Here is a 20,137-nt window from a genome sequence, read left to right as displayed (position 1 = left end):
CTATCCTGTGTAATAATATATCATTTATTTTTAGTCAATCATCTTATTATCTCCACACTTCAAGACAACTTACAGATGCCACCTACTCCATTATTACAATTTGACTTCAACCCCTGATAGCTTGTAATATACAAATGTGATCTGGAACACACTCCCAGAGACTCCACAAAGGTAGAACTTGTTTAATATCTTCAAAAAGCAAGTCTTTTATTTCTCCAAGAGTTAATTTCTCAAGATTGGATTTGAATGCTTGCTTGAGCATTGGTTAATTCAATTTTGTAGATTATTGCATTTTAATCATGTGCTACTACCCAGTCTAACATGTAATTTTGAGGATTTCTGAAGTGGTAGATTGAACTTTTTTTGGTATACTCCTTTTTTTCTCCCCTGTTCCCTCCTTACCATAGAGTCTTACAAGGGAAACTGCATTGAAGTTGTTTATGTTGTAAACTTATTACTGCATAAAATACTCTGAGTTCTATCTCTAAGACTGATAATTCACTAATTAATGCTCTGTCTCTCAAAGTACTCTATAATTTTTATTCCTGATACTGCTGGTAATAGTGTAAAGTACAAATATTTGAAGTTGTGAAAGTTATACATTTATCTAGATATGCAGAATTCTTAGTAAAATCAGCAAGCTACTTATCAAGTATAGCTATAAAAATTTCACACTTACCTTCTGTAGTTAAGACATTTTGATTAGAGATGGTAGACTTGAAGTGGCTTTCACTTCCAAATGAAGGTATATTTAATTTGTGTATTCTATTATCAGCATTCACATCTTCTTTGAGCTCATTTTTATTCACAAGAGCTTCTAGTTTTTTATCAGCAAGCTTGTCTTGTTGTGACTCAGGTTGTCCAGTATCATCATCTTCTAATTCGCCTTCCTCAACATCTGGAGTTCTGGACATTCTAATGAACCAACTAAAATAACATAATTTTTTTTGTATTAATATGGAACAGAAAATAGATAATAGCAATTAGAGAATTTATATAGGATTTATCTAGGCTGGATCATCTTCAATATGTTATGATACAGGAAGGGGGAAATATATATATATATATATATATATATATATATATATATATATATATATATATATATATATATATATATATATATATATATATATATATATATATATATATATATATATATATATATATATATATATATATATATATCGGTTTGTTTTATCTTGGCTTATCTTTTGTCATTATGAAATACATATCACCAAACCTTAGTTATGGCAGGCATTGATGACTTTATCCATGTCAAAATCCCAAACCCAATTATCATTTTCAATTTTGACATGTTTTGATTCTTGCAGTCCAGGTTGATTTTCATTGAATCACTCACATGTTTGGTGTGGCATGTCTTCTAACCATGTGTGTCTTTGCTCTTCAATTTCATTTTTGACTTGCTCACATGCTTGGTGTTGCATGTCTTCTAACCATGTGTCTTTGCTTGAATAGCAAACAGAGCAGCTTGGCTACTATATCTGCAAGTTCTTTAAGCAGCCAGGTCCTTTTGCTTTGCTGGAGTCTAGTTTACTCAGCCTTTTCTGAATCTCAAACATTGTGATGTAAATTTTTGGCATTGGGTGCTTGACCACCCTGGGAGCAGGTCATGGTGGCTTGTCAGTGGGGTCCAATGAGAAGTTGGATGCAAATGTGTTGTTCAGCAAATTTGCAGTGTCCTCTGGATCTTTCAGCTTTTTTCCTTCAGGATTGAGCAGGAATGGCATAGTTTGTCTACCCTTATCTTTAGGAGATGCATATTTCCAGAACCTCTTTGGATTGCCTTTGATGTGCAATGCCAAGTTCAAAGTCAGCTATGAAGTGTCTAGTCAGTTGCCTTGGTTTCTTCCTTGCTCTTGCAGAACAATCCCAGGGGTGTGTGCATTTGCATTTCCTACATTTGGAAAAAACCCTCTTCTTATGATTCATAGCCCTTTTAATAGGCTGGTTCAGGCATGGCAGTGTTTTGGTACCTTTGCAAATGAGCTTGAAGTGCATATCCTCTCAGCTTAGAGCAATGTTCTTAAAATTTGGCCAGGCTAGCTCAATGTCTCCCTTGACAATCACTTGGTCCCATTCTACTGCCTGTATTATCTCCCTGATTTTGCTGTAATTGGTGTAAGTTTGTTTAGTACAATTTTTTTCTATTGACTAAGCAGAAAGTCATGGCAGATACAGATGTGGTCACTGGCACCAATGGGAGGGAGGTACTCAATGTTCACTAACAATCATAGGTTGTTAGTGATTGTCAAATCTAGTAGGGATGGTGTTGGCTTATTCTTATACCAGATCAGTTGGTCTATTACCTGATATAAGCTATTTCTACCAAAATATTCAACAAATGGGTTGCTGACAATAGAGCTTCAATCACAATAAACACTTATGGATACAGTAAACGTTACAAAAAACCAAGAGAGAAAAAACTTTTTATCAAATAATTAAAAACTGGACTTACATAAGCAACAATTTGCTCCAGTTGAAAACAAGAAGAATTATTGGAGTGATAAATATGAAAATGAAAGGAATGTAAGAAAAGAGGAGGAAACATTAAAATATGAATTAATGAGGTGCAAAGTGGAGGCTATGGATAAATTGCTGAGGCTCTGGAAGATTCAACCAGATGGCATAACAGTAGAATATTGTATTGGCATGCTAAAAATGAGAGGAAATAGTCAATCTGGACTTGTCAGACTTAAAGATTGGAACAGGGATATCATTAGTGATAAGGAAAGAGCTCTTTCCTTTTGCAGTGTGTCTAAATTTGACACAAAAAAGCCAAAAACAAAAAAGGGTCATTTTCCTATTAAGCGGGCAGAAGAGGGACGGTTGCAAGAGCCAGTTTATCCATTGGGAGGGACCTCCTTTAAATTGCGGGGGTTAGGTAAATCAGGAATCATTGCTTCCCCTGCTCTGTAAGATTTTCATAAAAAAAAAAAAAAATTCAAAAATTATAATGACTATTTTTGCCAATTTTCCAATCTTCCCAAATAAGCCAGCAGAAGAGGGGAGGTTACTTGTTGCAAGCACCGTTGTACCTGTGGGGAATGGAGTCTCCCTTAAATTGTGGGGAATAGGTAGCAAGGACCTATGCTTCCCTTGCTTATCAGTGCTCAACATGGCACAGACGTCTTTATACCTCAAACCAATCCTGAACTTTCTCCAGTCAAACAAAACGTTGGATCTAACGTTGCTGTTGATAATGACATGCAACTTCTTTGATTTAGCAGCATTATGCAATGCTAAACTCAAACTCCTTCAACTAGCATTCCCTGAAAGAGTAGCTTTAGCCACAAGAAGCTGCAAAAAAGAATCAGAAATATTAGATTTGCTAGCTGAATGTGACAGGAATAATATCCTACTTCCTACTTTCGTCATCACCCACCCATCTGAAGTTCCACAGGTCCCCAAGACCAACTTCTCTATCCTGCTAGGTGAAATTTGAGATCTGAAGAGCTCAGTGTCCGTGATAAAGCAGTATACAATGGGTGTTAAATTGACAACTTGCCCAGATGCTGGAGCTAGCCTTAGCAAAAAACAAACCTCCAATTTGTACTGTAATCATAGAAGACGCTCCATCAATGGATCCCCGAACTAGACTACAAACACTTAGTCAACTTCAGTCCAAAGATGGGATTCAGGAGGTCAGGCAATTAAGAAACAATAAACTACAAGTTATATTCAGTGATGTTGTAAAAGCTACAGCTTTTTGTGTTGAAGCTCCCAGTGTCCTTTTGGCAAGTGGCAGCAGCATCAAAAGCAAACTCAGGGAAGAAAAATCTTATGGCATAATAAGAAGAATTTCTATAGAAGTGGATGCTAGCAAAGTTGCCAAACATAATCCAGGCCTTGTCGAGGAAGCTTTCCGTTTTGGACGAAGTAAAACAATCAGACTGACTTTCAAAAATAGACAGACCATGAGCTTTGTAGTGTCTAATGGAATCAAGCTTGGGTACAACTTTTTCTGGGTAGATAAGTGCAGGGAGGCCCCTCGTAGGTGTTCCAAATACCAGAGCTTTGATCATCTTATTGAAAACTGCAAAAACAGTCCAAGATGTGCAAGATGTTCTGGACCATACTCTAGTAACAAAGATAAACCCTGTAACAGAGATCTCAAATGCACTTTTTGCAATGGACCTCATGTCTGCTTCAGCCTCACATGCCCAAAACTGAGAGGGACAAAAATAATCAATAAATAGATCTCTTAAAGTTTTTAGTCTGAATATCACTGGTTGTTGCAACAAAGAAAAAGACATAGATGATCTCCTTCAAATTTATGATGTGCTATTTATCTAGGAGCATATGCTTTCTGGGACGAATATAAACTTCCTGAACAGATCCCACTAACACAATGTCTTTTTAGAGCCAGACAGATCTATGGCAGGGTGTCCATCCAGAGGCTTGGCAATATATGCTAGGAAGGAACTTTTGGCTAAGCCAACAACTAGAAGCAGTAGTCTGTTGTTTGTCTCTGTTGAGGGAATTGAGTTCATCAACATATATATGCCTACTAACTACAACAATACTGTCTCTCTGACAAAGTTCTCAAAAGCAGCAGATGCCGTAAGACAACATTTGGAGTCTCTTGAGCTTCGTGGGTGTAAGTGGCTAATTGCCGAGGACCTCAACTGTGACCCATACAAGGGCCATATTCTATCCAATATTTTTATGAATTGTCTCCCCACCACTTTTAAGATTTGGCTGAAGTCTCTGGATTTTACATACACCCATACTAGTTGTCATACCTCCAATATTGACCATGTACTTTCATACACATCCATTTCTAGTCTTCCAGTTACAGTTTGCACTGATAATCCAATTAGTGACCATTCTGGACTTTCATTTCAGATGCAGCCAACACAGAGCACTATTTACTCTTGTTCCAGAAAGTGGGTCTACAAGAAAAATTGGGAGAAATGCAATATTCCCATTTATGTTGCTTTGGTCCCAAGTTGCATCAAAGTTCCTTTTCATCTACTCTGCTCTGGCCCATCCAAAGTCTCAGCCATGGTTGATTTTAACTCTTATTACTATCAAGTAATCCATGCTCTGAAAGTTGCCAAAGCAAAAGCAGTTCCTACAAGATGAGCCAAAATTGGGACAGAAAAACTGATGTGGTTTGAATCCACTGAACTCCAGTTGGCAAAGTGACATGCAAAAACCTGGCTAAACCTTTGGATTGCTTGTGGAAGACTGCTATGCGGGACTGTATTCAAGCTGAAATGGAGCATAAAATGCAAATATAAAGCTGGAATGAAAAGGTACCAAATTATCAGGCAACAGTTCACTGGAGATCAAAAATTGTGGCTAAGCCTAATCAGACCAGACAATCATCCATCTAGTACTTCTCTGATACTACATGATTGACACTCTTACTATAATTCAATGTATGGAGATGAGAATCTTATTACAACCAATCAATACAGAATGGAACTTTCCAGCTGGCTTGCACATTCCTCAGGGCAGCATTGCATTGTTCCTATATCCCTTGAGAAGACCAAGCTAACTGTCAGAAAAGTACTTTCCAAAGCAAAGAATGGGATGGACAGCGACGGTCTTTCAATAAAACACCTTAAGCACTTACCTGAATGCTCCTATTTCTATCTTCAGCTTATCTTCCAGATGTGCGTCACCAGGAGTTTTGTTCCAAATTCTTTCCTAAAAGGGGTCATTTCATCTGTCACCAAAAAAGGAAAAGATCCAAACAAATGCAAATCTTATAGACCCATAACTGTATTGTGCATCTTCAGCAAAGTGTTTGAAAATGTGATCTTCTCTGAGCTTGATACTGGACACTTTGGGGACAATCAGCTTGGATTCCAGAAAGGTCTCAAGTGCCCAGAGGCTCATTGCCTTCTTGCTAACATACTAATGGACTTGGAAGGAAAAAAGTCACCTCTGTATATATGCACTATTGATATATTGAAAGCATTCAATAGTGTAAATCACATGCAAGCAATGAATACTCTACTACACAATGGAGTAAGTTTGAGCACAGTGAGTAGGCCTACTCTGAAAATTTGGATCCTGTAAAAATCAGAAGAGGTGTAAGGCAGCATTCTAAGTCCTCTTATTTTCAAACATGCCATCTCCAAGACTCTGAGTTGTATCTCACCCTCTCTCCTATTGTATGGCACTGACCTATCTTACTTGGCATATGCTGATGACATACTTCTGCTCAGTAGATCCAAAGCAGACTTAGCAGAACCTGAATTGACTCTTAAGTGATTTTCAATCTATTGGGCTTTCTATCAATATTGATTAGGGCAAATTTTTGTCCTTTAATGCACTGCAAAGTGATTCTGTCACTATTGGAAATCATGTTGTCCCTACAGTATTGGAGCTGAGATATCTTGGTATAATGATTACAGAAACAATTATTAAAATTAGACAAGCAATTATTAAGCAAACAACTAAAGCCATTAAATGTGCTTATGCATCTGCAGTGCCAAATTGTGGATGCTTCTCTAGGAAATTTCTTGCCTCAATTTTATTGTTCATTCTGCTCACCAAACATAACCTACCTTGCTGGTCCATCCCATCAGTGGCTTTGTTTGGGGGTGGCAGTTGCCCCCCCCCCAAAGAAAAAAAAATTTGAAAAAAACTTTTATATAGCTCTTGCCCCTTGACTTTCTGGATGTAGAACTTTTTTGTCCCCTCAATAAAAATGCTGGAGCTATGCCCCTGAATCCCACATGCTGTCAGTGAGAGACACTGAAGACATTAAAAAGTGCTAATATAAATTTGCAAAATTTGTACTGTATATACTTAAGCATTATAGGAATTCCTGCCTTGAAAAATATGGTCTTAAGGGGGTCTAGCATTCAAAATAATTCAGTGCTAAAAGTTAATTTAGATAGATGACATTTCTCACCTGCATTTACTTGAGTGTTGTATCTTTATCTTTTTGAAGCTGGTAATTTTTTTTCTTTTTGTAGTGCTCCACTATAATATATTTTTTTAGATGGTGGGTGAATAAATGTTATTATTATTAAAGAGAGATACACAAAACATTTTGAGAATGCACTAAACTTCAATAGTTACAGGAAAAGGTACAGAAAAGAATGAAATATTAACAACTTGGATGTGAAGCAAGGTTTATTTTAAGAGGAAGAATTGTGTTAGTATTAAAAGAATCAAAAAATAATAAGGCCATAGTTACTGTTAATGTGGCAAATGAGTTATTTTAATATATTGGTAATGAAGTTAGACATAAATTATGAACCCCATCAACTAGAAAGGTGATAAGAGAGACTGTGGTGATTATAGACATTAGAAGCAGACAATTTTGTAAGTAGCCCAGTGAAAGATCTGAATATTTATTAATAGGCCTATTTAAGTTCATCAAGGAAATTAACCAAATTCAAACACTAGGGCCTATAGTGAAATAAGACAGTCTGCTTCAGAAGAAAATAAAGCATCTCAAGTCCTCAGGCAAGAGGGGGAATTCTACTTCTGGGCATAGATGCCCTAAGCAGCCTAGGCTATCTTAAAAATTTGCTTTAAGAATTTTAGTCAACCCATTGCAGTAGGGCAATGCTTTTAGGCTATATACAATTCAATACTTGAAAATTCTTATTGAATGCCAATATTACAAAAATCGATTACAACAGGCCCTAAGCATGTTGGGAGGACTATAAAAAATCTTCTAAACAATGTTTTTCTATTCTGCTAAGTTATGTTAGGCTATATTATTATTAGGCTATTCTGCTAAGCTAAGTTAGCCTATAGAAAAACTTGAAATTTCCCTGGTCACACTGAGTGACATGTTCATCTTCTAGAAATTAAATGAACAAATAAAATCAGAAAATTTACATATTGCCTAGGGTCTAGGCTACTAGGCCTATCACTGACTTAAGTACACAAGGCAGAGAAACATTAGGCTACAGAGTAGGCCTAATGCTTCCACATTTAAAAAATATTCTCAATATGCAAATCATTTCTATCAGCTGAAATATTACAAATTATGAATTTCAACAGGTTATAAGAAAACATGAACTTACCTAAAACCAGCTCAATTTCAAAAAACATTTCATTCCCTTCTTCCCTTAAGATGTGAGTGTAATTTTATTTGCGAAGAAAAGATTATAAAAATGGCAGAACATTTAAATGAAATATTCAACTCTGTCCTAGAACTTGTCAATGTTGGTGGAGAAGTAAGATATATTCCAAATCATTCAATCTTCAGCTGTTAATTATGTTTATTTACAGTCAGATGCAATAAACAGGTTTGTCAAGGGAGGCTAGGCTGAGGTGACCACCAACCTTCAGCTAGGCTGTCTTGAAACTGTACCATGACATCTTTAGACCTAGGATTCAGATGAAATCCGATAAATTTTTAGTCCTGGCAAAATTCTACTTTTGGCTATCTTGGAAAGGGGTAAGGTTAAGGCTAAAATATGGGTAAAGTTCTACAAAATCATATTATTGAGTTAGGACTAAAGTGAATATGCCATTCGATGCCTTTTTTTATGCTGATTACAAATATAATAAACATTTCTATCAGAAATGAATTTCAGTCCCCCCCCCTATATATGCCAATTCAGGGTTAAGTTAGGTATATATAGGGGGGGGGGGAATTTATTTGACAGAAATGCTTAATATATTAATAATCAGCATAAAAAAAGGCAACAAATGGTGTATACACTTTATTCCTAACTCAATAATATGATTTCATAGAACTTTACCAAAATATGTCCCAGGGAGGTAGGGTAAGACACCCAGTAGTCAGACACTTTAATCACCTTGAAAACGTTTTGACATTTACACTACTATAATTACTGTATTAGGAATACCACCTAGAAACTTAATTTTTGTATCACAAAATTTCTGAAGAATTTCTGAACAAGTAGGTTACTAATTCAAATAGTTTCACTTGTACAGAGCCTCCTATTTCTGAATTTACTAACATGTGACAATTCTGCCTAAACTCAGACATACAAACGGCTCTTTGTAAATAGTGATTAAAATAGTATAAAAGATTATGTCCAAGAATAGGCAGGTGGCCGACTACTGGGTGTCTTACCCGAGGCCTATTTTGAAGTACCTACCTCCATTCCTCCTTCTAGATGGTCCTGACCTCTGATAACCTTTAAAAATTGGTAGATTTCTAGGTGGCACTAATTTAGCTAGGATAAAAGTGAAAACATTAGGCTATTTGATGCCTTTTTGATGCTCTTTCATAATACAATAATTGCTTTTGTTGCAAACTGCATCTTGAGCCCTTAAAGGGACCTCAAAGGTATTTATATGGATTATGAAAGAGCATAAAAAAGCATCAAATGATGAGTTCACTTTCATCCTGTAAATTTTTACCAAATCATATTAGGCCTATTGACTTATGAATAAAGTGAATATACCACTTGATGCCTTTTTTTATGCTCTTAACCTTTCATCCTAGTTAAATTATATGGCCAACTGCAAATTTACCATGAAATTTACCCACCCCCCCACCCAATGTGCAATTGTATACCCTAGAACTGAAATATGCCCTGAATTGTTGATAGCAAAGTTTCAAATTGCAAAATTTGGCACTATTTTTTTCAACAGCATTTCAAAAACTTGAAATGATAGGAAAACAGTTTGGATTAAAAATCAAGTATTTTGCAGGTTAAGTTATAACTTCTTTGTATGGTTAGAAACTGAAATACCCTTGTGGCCCATTAAAGAGCTCAAGATGCAATTTGCAGCAGAAGCAATTATTGTATTATGAAATAGCATTAAAAACGGTATCAAATGACATTTTCACTTTCATCCTAGCTAAATTATAGTGCCACCTTGAAATTTACCTAAAAATCCATGTGTTATAAAGTGAAACCTTGCAAAACAGATCTTCTGCTTAAATAAACTGCATGAAAATTGTTTTCAGCTTCACAACTTTGCTCAATACCAATTTATAAGGTTTTAAAGATATGCAAATACATTTGCTAAATTTTGACAAAAAAAACATTGGTAAATTTCTAAATGGCACTATAATGTAGCTTGGATGAAAGTGAAAACATCATTTGATGCCTATATTTATGCTCTTTCATGATTCAATAATTGCTTCTGGGGCCAATTGCATCTTGAGCCCTCAAAGGGGCCCAAAGATATTTCATTTTTGTAACCACACAAAGAAGTTATCAACATTATTTGAGTTATTGAAAGATGGTTAAAAATGTATCACTAGTTTATAAATCAGTTTTTCAAGAGTAATATATTCCTAAAATACTTATTTATAACAGTTCAACCCTCATTTATTAGGCAACTCAAATATAAAGCATTTCAAGTTTTTCAAATGCTGTCAACCAAAATAGCACTGTGTTTTGTGACTTGAAACTTTGCTGTTGACAATTCAATGTATATTCTGTTTCAGGGTATATATTTGTACATTACAGGGGTGATGGGTAAAGTTCACTGTAAACTTGCAGTGGGCCACATAATTTAGCTAGGATGAAAGTGAAAAAACACCATTTGATTTTTTTTTATATTCTTTCATAATTCATATAAAATAGCTTTGGGGCACTTTTAAGGGTTTAAGATGCAATTAGCCCTGGAAGCAATTATTGAATTATGAAAGAGCATAAAAAAAGGCATCAAAGGATGTTTTCACTTTCATCCTAGCTAAATTATAGTACTGCCTAGAAGTTTACCAAAAAAACATTGATATGGCTTGAAATTCTACTCAAATAACAGTAATTGCATTTTCAGAACTAAAACCAGAGGAAAAGAAACTGATAAGGTAAAATGTTGATTTCTCAAAATTTCAATAGGTATAGACCTGTCATCTAAGAAAATTTCAGGACCCTATAGAGGTAGAAGAAGTGAAGGTAAGTACTTCAAAATACCTTCCTGAGACATACTTTAGCCTGTAGACCCATTCCTGAAAGTTTCTTTTCCTAGCCTAACCCCTTTCCAACGTAGCCAAAAGTAGCTAAAGTAGAATTTTATCTTAGTCTTATGTAGTAATTTGCTGGCTAGAACCAAAACCTCAATTCTTGGTAAATTTATAGTTGAAAACATAATTTAGCTAGGATGAAAGTAATAATAGACTTAGTTGTTTCTGGCCCTCAAATGGCTCAAAAGAGCCAATAGTAACTCAAAAGTTCAAACATTTGTTTTTAAACAAAATTGGCTAGTGAGAAAAAATGTAATTTGTAGCTAATTCAGCAATAGCTTAGTAGGCTATGTTAATAGTATTAATTTTTTTTCATTAGACTTGATAGTATGGGTGTAATCCTAGATAGTGAACTGGACATAAGGAAGCATGTTAAGAAAACAATACTTACTTCATAATATGCAGAATAATTAGAGTTAACACATTTTGCCTGGTAATTGGAACCTTTATCTTCACTTCTTTCCTTGTATTTACAACTTTGCTACCACATTTCAAATTTTTTGTGTCTATTCTCTAAGTTTTGAAAAAAGTTTATAAACAAATGCCCAAACACAATCTAACCTAACCTAATTTCTCACTATTTGTTTATTGACTAGTGACATGAGAAATAATTAGATGGTATGGATGGTGTTTGATTTGATAGACTATTTGGAATAGAGAAAATGTGGTTGAATCCATATTGATTTTTCAGAAATTTGTTAAAAAAATCATACAACAATGAAAGAAGTGAAGATAAAGCTTCTCCACATGTAAAATGTGTTAACTTTGATTATTCTGCATTGTATGAAGAAAGAATTGTTTTCTTATTTCCAGTCCACTATCTAGGATTACACTGTAAAATGTTAGTATGAAAACAAATTTACAGAAATTTTGCTATGATGTGATATTGAGGAGTTTTATGCTTTTTTTTAATCCCTGTTAAATTGTTTTCAGGATAACATTTTAATATTAAGACTAAGGAAAAAAACAATTACTACTTCTAAATTACCATCTGTCCCAGCCAAGTGGTGGTAAATATTGAATAATTCATAGAAATAGCCTACAAATAAAGTGAACATACCCTTCAATGCCTTTTTTATGCTCTTTCTAAATATAGTAATTTTCTTTTGTGTAAATTCAATTGTAAGTCCTTTATGGACCCTCAAAGATGATACCCTTTTCTCTTCTTTTAGGTACAGCTTTTATACCTTTGTTAGTGTGGCTCTTCTTAAAACCAGTTTTCCCATAAATTGAATTGATGGTCACAAATTTAAGAATCAAGTATTACCTTAAATCACATCTTCTAGCAACTAAGGTTGAAGAACCTGAAGATGTTGACTCAATATTCATGTCACACTTCATGAGTGGATTGCCACTATTTACATATATACAAGACAGTTTGGTTTCATCATTGGGTGTCACAACATGTTTTGCCAACTTGGCATGTTTGAGGGCTAAAAAGGTGAGTGGGTCAGGCAGTGCAAGCTCTGCAATTTAAACCCAGTTGGTAGCAGCCACCTTCAGATGTATGACTGGCCTGTGCCAGCCAGTAACTGGACAGTTTAAAGTTGAGGCCACAGCATAATAGCAACTTCAGATGAATGTGCCAGGTGGTGGAGGATGACAATTGGCAGTTTGCATATAGTACCATAACTGAGCATTCACACCTAATAGACCCTGTTGGATGACACCAGTTCATCCCACTGCTTTTTCCATGACTTGCTGCTCCAATCATGGTCAACACCAATCTAATGTGTGTATTGCATAGGGAATATATAATATGGGCTATATATTTGGGTAAGTTTAGATTGGAAGATCCTGCTGCATTACAGAATCCCTGAAAAGATAGTTTCACTGATTGTTGCACTCTATGAAGATAGCAAGTACTGTGTAAAGGCACCAGATGGCCAAACTTTTTTCTTCTGCATTCTGCCAGGAGTCAAGCATGGTTGCATCTTGTCACCACTACTTTTTGTAATTGTCATTGATTACATACTGCAAAGTACAAGCACAGACAGAATTCAGCTGAATCAAGAAATACACCTCAGTGATGTAGACTTCACTGACAACATTGCCATCCTGGAATCATGCAAGCAAAGACTCCAAGAACTCCTTGACAAAGTGAGGGAGAGAAGGGGCCGGGTGAGCCTGAAAATAAATAATGAGAAAACAAAATGCATGGCTACCACAGATTCACCTCTGAGCATCACTTGCAGAGACCAACTCGTATAGCAAGTTGTCCATTTCAAATACTTTGGAAGCATAATAGAAAGCACTGGATCAACTGCAAAAGAAGTGCTCACAAGAATCAGCCAAGCCAATGGGGCCTTCAATAGATTATGGTAAGTTTGGCAGTCCCAAAGCTTCTCTATGCAGCCAAAACCTGGCACCTGAACCAGGAACAAGAGGGAAGAATACTTGCTTTCAAAAACACATGTCTTAGAAGAATTCTCAACATCTGTTGGCACCAGATTCATCCATCTGCAACAAGACTGGCCAGCCTCTTGTGACATATATCATAAGAGTCTGCTAATGGAGATACCTTGGCCATGTACTATGTATATACAATCTCTGAATAGCAAATGCAGCACTCCATTGTAATACCAAATGCAATTCAACAGTAAACTTTTCATTAGCTCTAGGTCTAAGTTTAGGTAAGGTTTGGTTAAAATACAATTTGCACCAACAATTATTATTATATTTGGAAAGAGCATAAAAAGAGGCTTTGAGTGGTGTGTTCAATTTATTTTAAGTCCTGATTTTGCTGGTTACTACAAATATACGCAATGTTTTTCCAAACATAGTAGCTTATAGGTTACCCTATGGTGAGTTTGTTGCACTTGTTTATAGTTGAAAATGGTATCAATGTAGTATTTTCACTCTCCAGAAAGGTACAATTTTAGTTTATAGGATTCTTGGTATCTTAAAAAGCAGTCGAGGTATGTAACTGAAGCTTTCTGGAATAAATTTTGGGCAAAAAACGGACTCTGGGAAGGTATTGCCAAGATACTAGGCTATTTCTGCCTGTTTCTTATTTCTAAGTTTTAGCAGATTGCACCCATGACAGGTCTATTACAAGTCCTATTCTGACGAAAAACAATTATCTTATTTTTGAGTTTTCAATCTCTTTTTCATTGGATTTAGTTTTTGAAAATGCAGTTCCTGCTGTGTCAATTGAATTTTAAATAATATCCAGGGTTAAATGAGGATTGAGCAAAGGTATATTTTAAGCAGAAGATCAATTTTGCAAGGTATCACTTTTGTATCACAAAAGGTCATTAAGGATCAGTGCCCTCTAGAGGGAGAAGGTGTGGAGGTATGTGCTTCAAAATATCTTTTCAGGAGATGATTAATGCTCTAGATACGTTCCTCAGAGTTTTATTCACCTAACTCATTTACTTTCTGAAAGCAAAAAGACCCAGAACTAGAATTTTAGCCACCAAAGAGACCTACTAATTCTGAAAAGTACTTTTAAACACTCTTAAATACTTACTTATATAATCCTTAATGCATATGGTAAAACCTCTTTTACTTGGATAGTTGTATATCTTGGACAAATATCTTGATTAAAATGTATCTCCTAAACATGGACAACAGAATCCTATCTCAGACATAATGTACATACATAGTTAGCGATAGTTCAGATAGTTAAGAGTGGCAGATACTTGAGATTGGCTTTTGTTGCTGAAAGTTTGTTTTTCAGCATTTAAGTTTAGACAAAAATTATTCCTAAGCACAGCCAATTTAAACAGAATTATTCCATTCCACAATAATCTTCTCTTAGATTAAATACATCCAAGATTAAGTCTTTCTATGATTTAGATATTTTGTTCTAACATTGGATCATGCATTCAAGATTGGATAGTATTTGCCTATATTAGGCTCAAGCTTTAAATGCATGTCTAAGATTAGGCTCCACTATTGACTATCAGCGCATTTAAAATATTAAGCATTTTTTATTGCTTAAGTATTCATGCTAATTAAATTCCTATTAGGAAAATTTTGACAAATTCAAAAGTGAAACAATCAAATTTCTAACTTAAATCATCATTGCTATTAATAGGACAAATTCTGTGTCCACCAGCTTCAGTGATGATAGTTAGTCTTCTGTGCTGTCCCAAATGGTGCACCACAGTTTGTTGAACCACTTCCTGTCCACTGATAACTTACTCTGTGCATCCATGGCAGTAGAGGTTGCTGTTTTTTCACTGAGGAAGTTCCACAAGCTGAGAGGACTATTTGAAAAGAACTTGCTCCTTATTCTGGCATTTTCTTGTTTCTGGAAAAACTTATGAGGGTGACCAGAGGTTCTCTTTGAATTGTCAGGTTGGAAATGGTCAGGAATGGTATCCTCAGCAATTAGAAGCTTGTAAGATGTTATCACTTCACCTTGTTTACATCTATACATTAGATATGGTATTCTCAGCCTATGCAGATAGGGTGGATAAGGGACATCAGAGAGGTCTTTAACACATTTTGTTGTCCACCTCCTGACTGATTCCATTGCTGTTTTATCAGTCTTGTTGCTTTGGCATGCACCACACATTCCCAACTCTATTTTTGGGTTGAACTAGATGGTATAATAGATTTTAAAGTAATTTTAGTGTTAAAGTGGTGGTTATTTGTCTGGTTATCTTACCCTACCGATAAACCTTATCCCCCCATCTCTTGATGGTCAAATATATACCCTATGACTTTTCCATATGTTTGCCCTTTTCTTCCTATTACTCATTTCTGTTGTATTGTTTGTGTGCTTTTAAATCAATTTGAAGAACAGAGATGGCAAATAAAAAATGTATTGCATATACATATACATTGGGGTGGCCTATACATTTGGCCCCTAGAGGGTGTTGAGGTTGGGGCAGATTATATTAGTACAACTTAGGGAATGATTTCAGTAAGTATTTTAGAACATCTTAAAGTAGCCTAGTTTTCATAATTTTCTATTTTTTCCTTCTAAAGAGTGAGGTTGTGGTACTGATGCCCTGTAAATCCCATGTAATTGTTGAGACTGAAATTTTACATTAGAGCTGCAGTGATTCATCTATTCATTTTCACCAGTTAAGCAGTTTTGATATAATGTAAAATGATAAGCACATGAAAAAAGAGTCTGTATTGAGGTTTCTTCATCTGTTGGATTAAAATATAAAGATGGTAATATTGAGTTTAAAAGTCAAGGGCATGAGATTGTTAGTGTAGAGTTGGGACATTCAAGTTTGTCTCAAAATCATATGCAGCACATTAGCACCACCTAAGTAAAGTTGGCACAATGCATTATTATTATTATTGTTATATTTTTTTCACTAAGATACTGTGTATGGAAGGAGTTAATTGAGAAACTTTGGAAGGGGTTCATTCTATTGGAAATTTAAAAATCTAGTGTCTTTTATGATCCAATAGTGATGGGAGACCAACTACTCTCCCTCCCAAGTCCTCCCCCCGAAAGACATCCAATTGAAATTTTGAGATATCCATTTTGTTCAGCATAGTTGAAAGGTACAATAACAAAGTCTTTAGGGATGATACCCCCTCCCCCTAGAGCCCTTGGGGTAAGGGCTGTAAGTTATACAATTTGGACATTGCTTACATATAGTATTCGTCAGAGGTAACGCTTTAGCATTGCCTATAGTACAGGCCATACAGCTCCAATGTTTTATTATTTATTTATTATATTTTTTCCCCAGGGGCACTTCATATGGCAGGGGTCGTCGTAGAAACTTCAAAGGGGGCTCATTCGATTGGAAATCGTGAGTTCTAGTGCCTTTTTTAATAGTCTAAAATAATTGGAGGGCAACTAGCCCCCCCCCACGCCCATCACTCCCCCAAAAACACATCTAATCAAAATTTTGAGATAGCCATTTTGTTCAGCATAGTCGATTTCCAGATAGAAAATATGTTTTTGAGGAGGACACTTCCCCACAACCCTCAGGGCAAGGGTTTTAAGTTATGCCCTGGGGGCATATAAGGTTTTTATAGAAGGCGTTGTCGTAGAAACTTCAAAACGGGCTCATTCAATTGGAAATTCAAAGGGCTAGTGCCCTTTTTAATAGTCAAAAGTGATCGAAGGGCAACTAGCCCCCCCCCTCCATGCCCATTATTCCCCCAAACACACCCAATCAAAATTTTGAGATAGCCATTTTGTTCAGCATAGTTGATTTCCCGATAGAAAATATTTTGAGGAGGACACTCCCCCACACTTCTGGGCAAGGGTTTTAAGTTATGCCCTGGGGCATATAAGGTTTTTATAGAAGGTGTTGTCATAGAAACTTCAAAAAAGGCTCATTTGATTGGAAATTCAAAAGGCTACTGCCCTTTTTAATAGTCGAAAGTGATTGGAGGGTAACTAACCCCCCTCTCATGCACACCTTTTCCCCAAACACATCGAGTCGAAATTTTGAGATAACCATTTTATTAAACGTAGTTTTAAGTTCTGGAAATTAGGTCTTTGAGGATGACAACTCCCCCACAGCCCTCAGGGCGAGGGTTGTAAGTTATGCCCTAGGGGCATATAAGGTTTTGTATAGACAACGTTGTCATAGAAACTTCAGAAAGGGCTCATTTGATTGGAAATTTAAATGGCTAGTTCCGTTTTCAATAGTCGAAAGTGGTTTTAAGGCAACTGAAACCCCTTCCACGCCCACCATTTCCCCAAACACGTCCAATGAAAATTATGATATAGCTATTTTGTTCACCGTAGTTGAAAGTTCTGGAAATTATATGCTTGAGCAGGACAGTCCCCCCACGGTCTTCAGGGGCAAGGGTTATAAGTTATGCCCTGGGGGTATATATGGTTCTTATGGAAGGAATGCTCATATAAACTTCAGAGATGACTCATTTGATGGGAAATTGAAAGTTCTAGTTCACTTTTAAGTGTCAAAAGATATTGGAGGGTATGCAGCTTCCCCCACCCCAAACCCTTTTTTCCCTAATGTGTTCAATAAAAATTTTAAGGTAGCTATTTTGTTAAAAATAGTTCAAAGCATATAACAAAAATTACGGTGTCGACACAACCCACCAGGGCCCAGGGGCAGGCGTTGTAAGTTATGCCCTGGGGGCATATATGGGTCTAATGGAAGGGATGCTCGTGTTAACTCAAAGAGGGATAATATTATTGGAAATTGAAAGTTCTAGTTCACTTTTTAAGAGTGAAAAGAGATTGGAGGGCAGCTAGCCCCCCCCCTCCAAACCCTTTTCACCTCAAATCCTTCCGATAAGACCTTTGTGATAGCTTTTTTTTAATAGTTCAAAGACCATATAAAGAAAACTCAGGGATCAACACAGCCCACCAGGGCCCAAGGGCAGGTTTTTTAAGTTATGCTTTGGGGGAATATATGGTTCTTCTTGAAGGGGTGCTGGTAAAAAAAATTCAGAGAAGGCTCATTTGGTTGGAAATTTAAATTTATAGCTCAGTTTTTTAGAGTAAAAAGAGATTGGTGGGCAACTAGCCCCCCCCCCCCCACCTGCATTTTTTCCCAAATGCATCCAATAAAAATTTTGAGATAACCATTAAGTTAAAAATGGCTCAAAAGTCAGATAACAAAAACTCAGGTGTTGTCACAACCTCCAAGGGCCCAGGGGTAGGCGTTGTAAGTTATGCCCTGGGGCATATATTGTTCGTATGAAGGGGATACTCGTATAAACTTCAAAGAGGGTTCATTTGATTAGATATTGAAAATTGGAGCTCACTTTTTCATTGTAACAAGAGATCCGAGGGCAGCTAGCCCCCCCCCCCCCACGCCTTCTTTTTCAAAACACATCTGATGAAAATTTTGAGATAAACATTTTGTTAAAAATAGTTCAAAGGTCGGATAAGAAAAAATCTGGTGTCACTAGAACCCCCCAGGGCACAGGGAAAGGCGTTCTAAATTATGCCCTAAAGGAATGTATGGTTCTTATGAAAGGGATGCTTATATAAACTTTATAGAGGGCTCATTTGATTGGAAATTTAAAGTTCTAGTTCAGTTTTTAAGAGTCAAGAGATTTAAACTATCCTCTCCCCCCACGCTCGTTTTTCCCCAAACCTGTCCACTACAAATTTTGAGATAGCCAGTGTTTTGGAAATTGTTTAAAAATTAGATAACAAAACGCCCGCCAGAGCCCAGGGGATAGACGTTGTAAGTTTTGTCCTGGGGGCGTATATGGTTCTTATGAAAGGAATGTTCGTATAAACTTCAGAGGGGGCTCATTTGATGGGAAGTTGAAAGTTCTAGTTCAATTTTTAAGAGTCAAAAGATATGCGAGGGCAACTAGCCCCCCCCCCCCACACACACCCTTTCCCCCAAGCCCATTAGATAAAAAAATTTATAATACCCATTTCTTTAAAAATAGTTCAAAGGTCAGATAAGGAAAATTCCTGTGTCGACGGAACCCGCCAGGACCCGGAGGCAGGTATTATGAGTAACGCTCTAAGGACAAATATAGTTCTTATGGAAGGGATGCTCGTATAAACTTCGGAGAGGGCTCATTTGATTGGAAATTGAAAGTTCTTGTTCACTTTTTAAGAGTCAAAAGAGATCAAAGGGCAACTAGCCCCCTCCTCCACGCCCTAAACGCATTAGATAAAAATTTTGAGATAGAAATTTTGTAAAAAATAGTTCAAAGTTCTGATAACAAAAAACTCCGGTGTCGAAACAGCCCCCCCAGGGCCCGGAGTGAGGCGCTTTAAGTTATTTCCTTGGGGTAACAGTATTTTTATTGGAATGAATACTCGTATAAATTTCCAATGGGACTCATTTGACTCCAAATTGAAAATCGTACCTCACTTTTTAAGACACAGAATTGACAGAAGGGTAGCTAGCCTCCCCCCAAACTCCATTTATTTCCCAGTTGCACTTCATATAGAAGGGGTCGTCGTATAAACTTCAAAGAGGGCTCATTCGACTGGAAATCGAGAGTTTTAGTGCCCTTTTTAAGAGTCAAAAGTGATCAGAGGGCAACTGCCTCCCCCCAAATTTGAGGTAGCCATTTTGTTAAAAATAGTTCAAAGATCATATAACAAAAACTTCTTTACGTATGGCCATTTAGTTAAAAATAGTTCAAAGGTCAGATAAGAAAAACTTCTGTTTCGACACAGCCCCCCCCCCCCAGGGCCGGGACAGGCGCTATAAGTATTGCTGTGGGGGCATATATGGTTCTTATGGAAGGTATGCTTGTATAAACTTCAGAGAGGTTTCATTTGAATGGAAATTAAACGTTGTAGCTCATTTTCTCAGATTGAAAAAAGATCGGAGAGCAACTAACCCTTCCCGTCCTCCACGTCTT

General features: G+C 36.4%; 2 protein-coding genes across 3 annotated transcripts in view; one reads left to right on the top strand and one right to left on the bottom strand.

The window, feature by feature from the left end:
* The window catches only part of LOC148951010 (uncharacterized), a 56,393-nt gene extending 48,343 nt beyond the window's left edge, over nucleotides 1-8,050 (bottom strand). For both annotated transcript variants that reach the window (XM_089090558.1, XM_089090557.1), the window contains exons 1-2: nucleotides 8,025-8,050; nucleotides 680-927 (exon numbers count right to left, since the gene is read on the bottom strand). In XM_089090558.1, coding sequence (XP_088946684.1) covers nucleotides 680-914 — 235 coding nt within the window. In that variant the 5' untranslated portion in view covers nucleotides 915-927; nucleotides 8,025-8,050. The remainder of the gene's footprint in view (nucleotides 1-679; nucleotides 928-8,024) is intronic.
* A 47-nt stretch (nucleotides 8,051-8,097) lies between these two features.
* The window catches only part of LOC148951009 (inositol monophosphatase 1), a 39,693-nt gene continuing 27,653 nt past the window's right edge, over nucleotides 8,098-20,137 (top strand). Inside the window, exon 1 of the mRNA XM_089090090.1 lies at nucleotides 8,098-8,177. Within this exon, the coding sequence (XP_088946216.1) occupies nucleotides 8,115-8,177 (63 nt within the window). The 5' untranslated portion in view covers nucleotides 8,098-8,114. The remainder of the gene's footprint in view (nucleotides 8,178-20,137) is intronic.

This window comes from Artemia sp. Qi Xiang Cuo, chromosome 6, assembly GCF_049724085.1.
Source record: "Artemia sp. Qi Xiang Cuo chromosome 6, ASM4972408v1, whole genome shotgun sequence".
Taxonomy (NCBI): domain Eukaryota; kingdom Metazoa; phylum Arthropoda; class Branchiopoda; order Anostraca; family Artemiidae; genus Artemia; species Artemia sp. Qi Xiang Cuo.
Note: the sequence above shows the minus strand (reverse complement) of the source record. Positions and strands in the feature narration are given on the sequence as shown.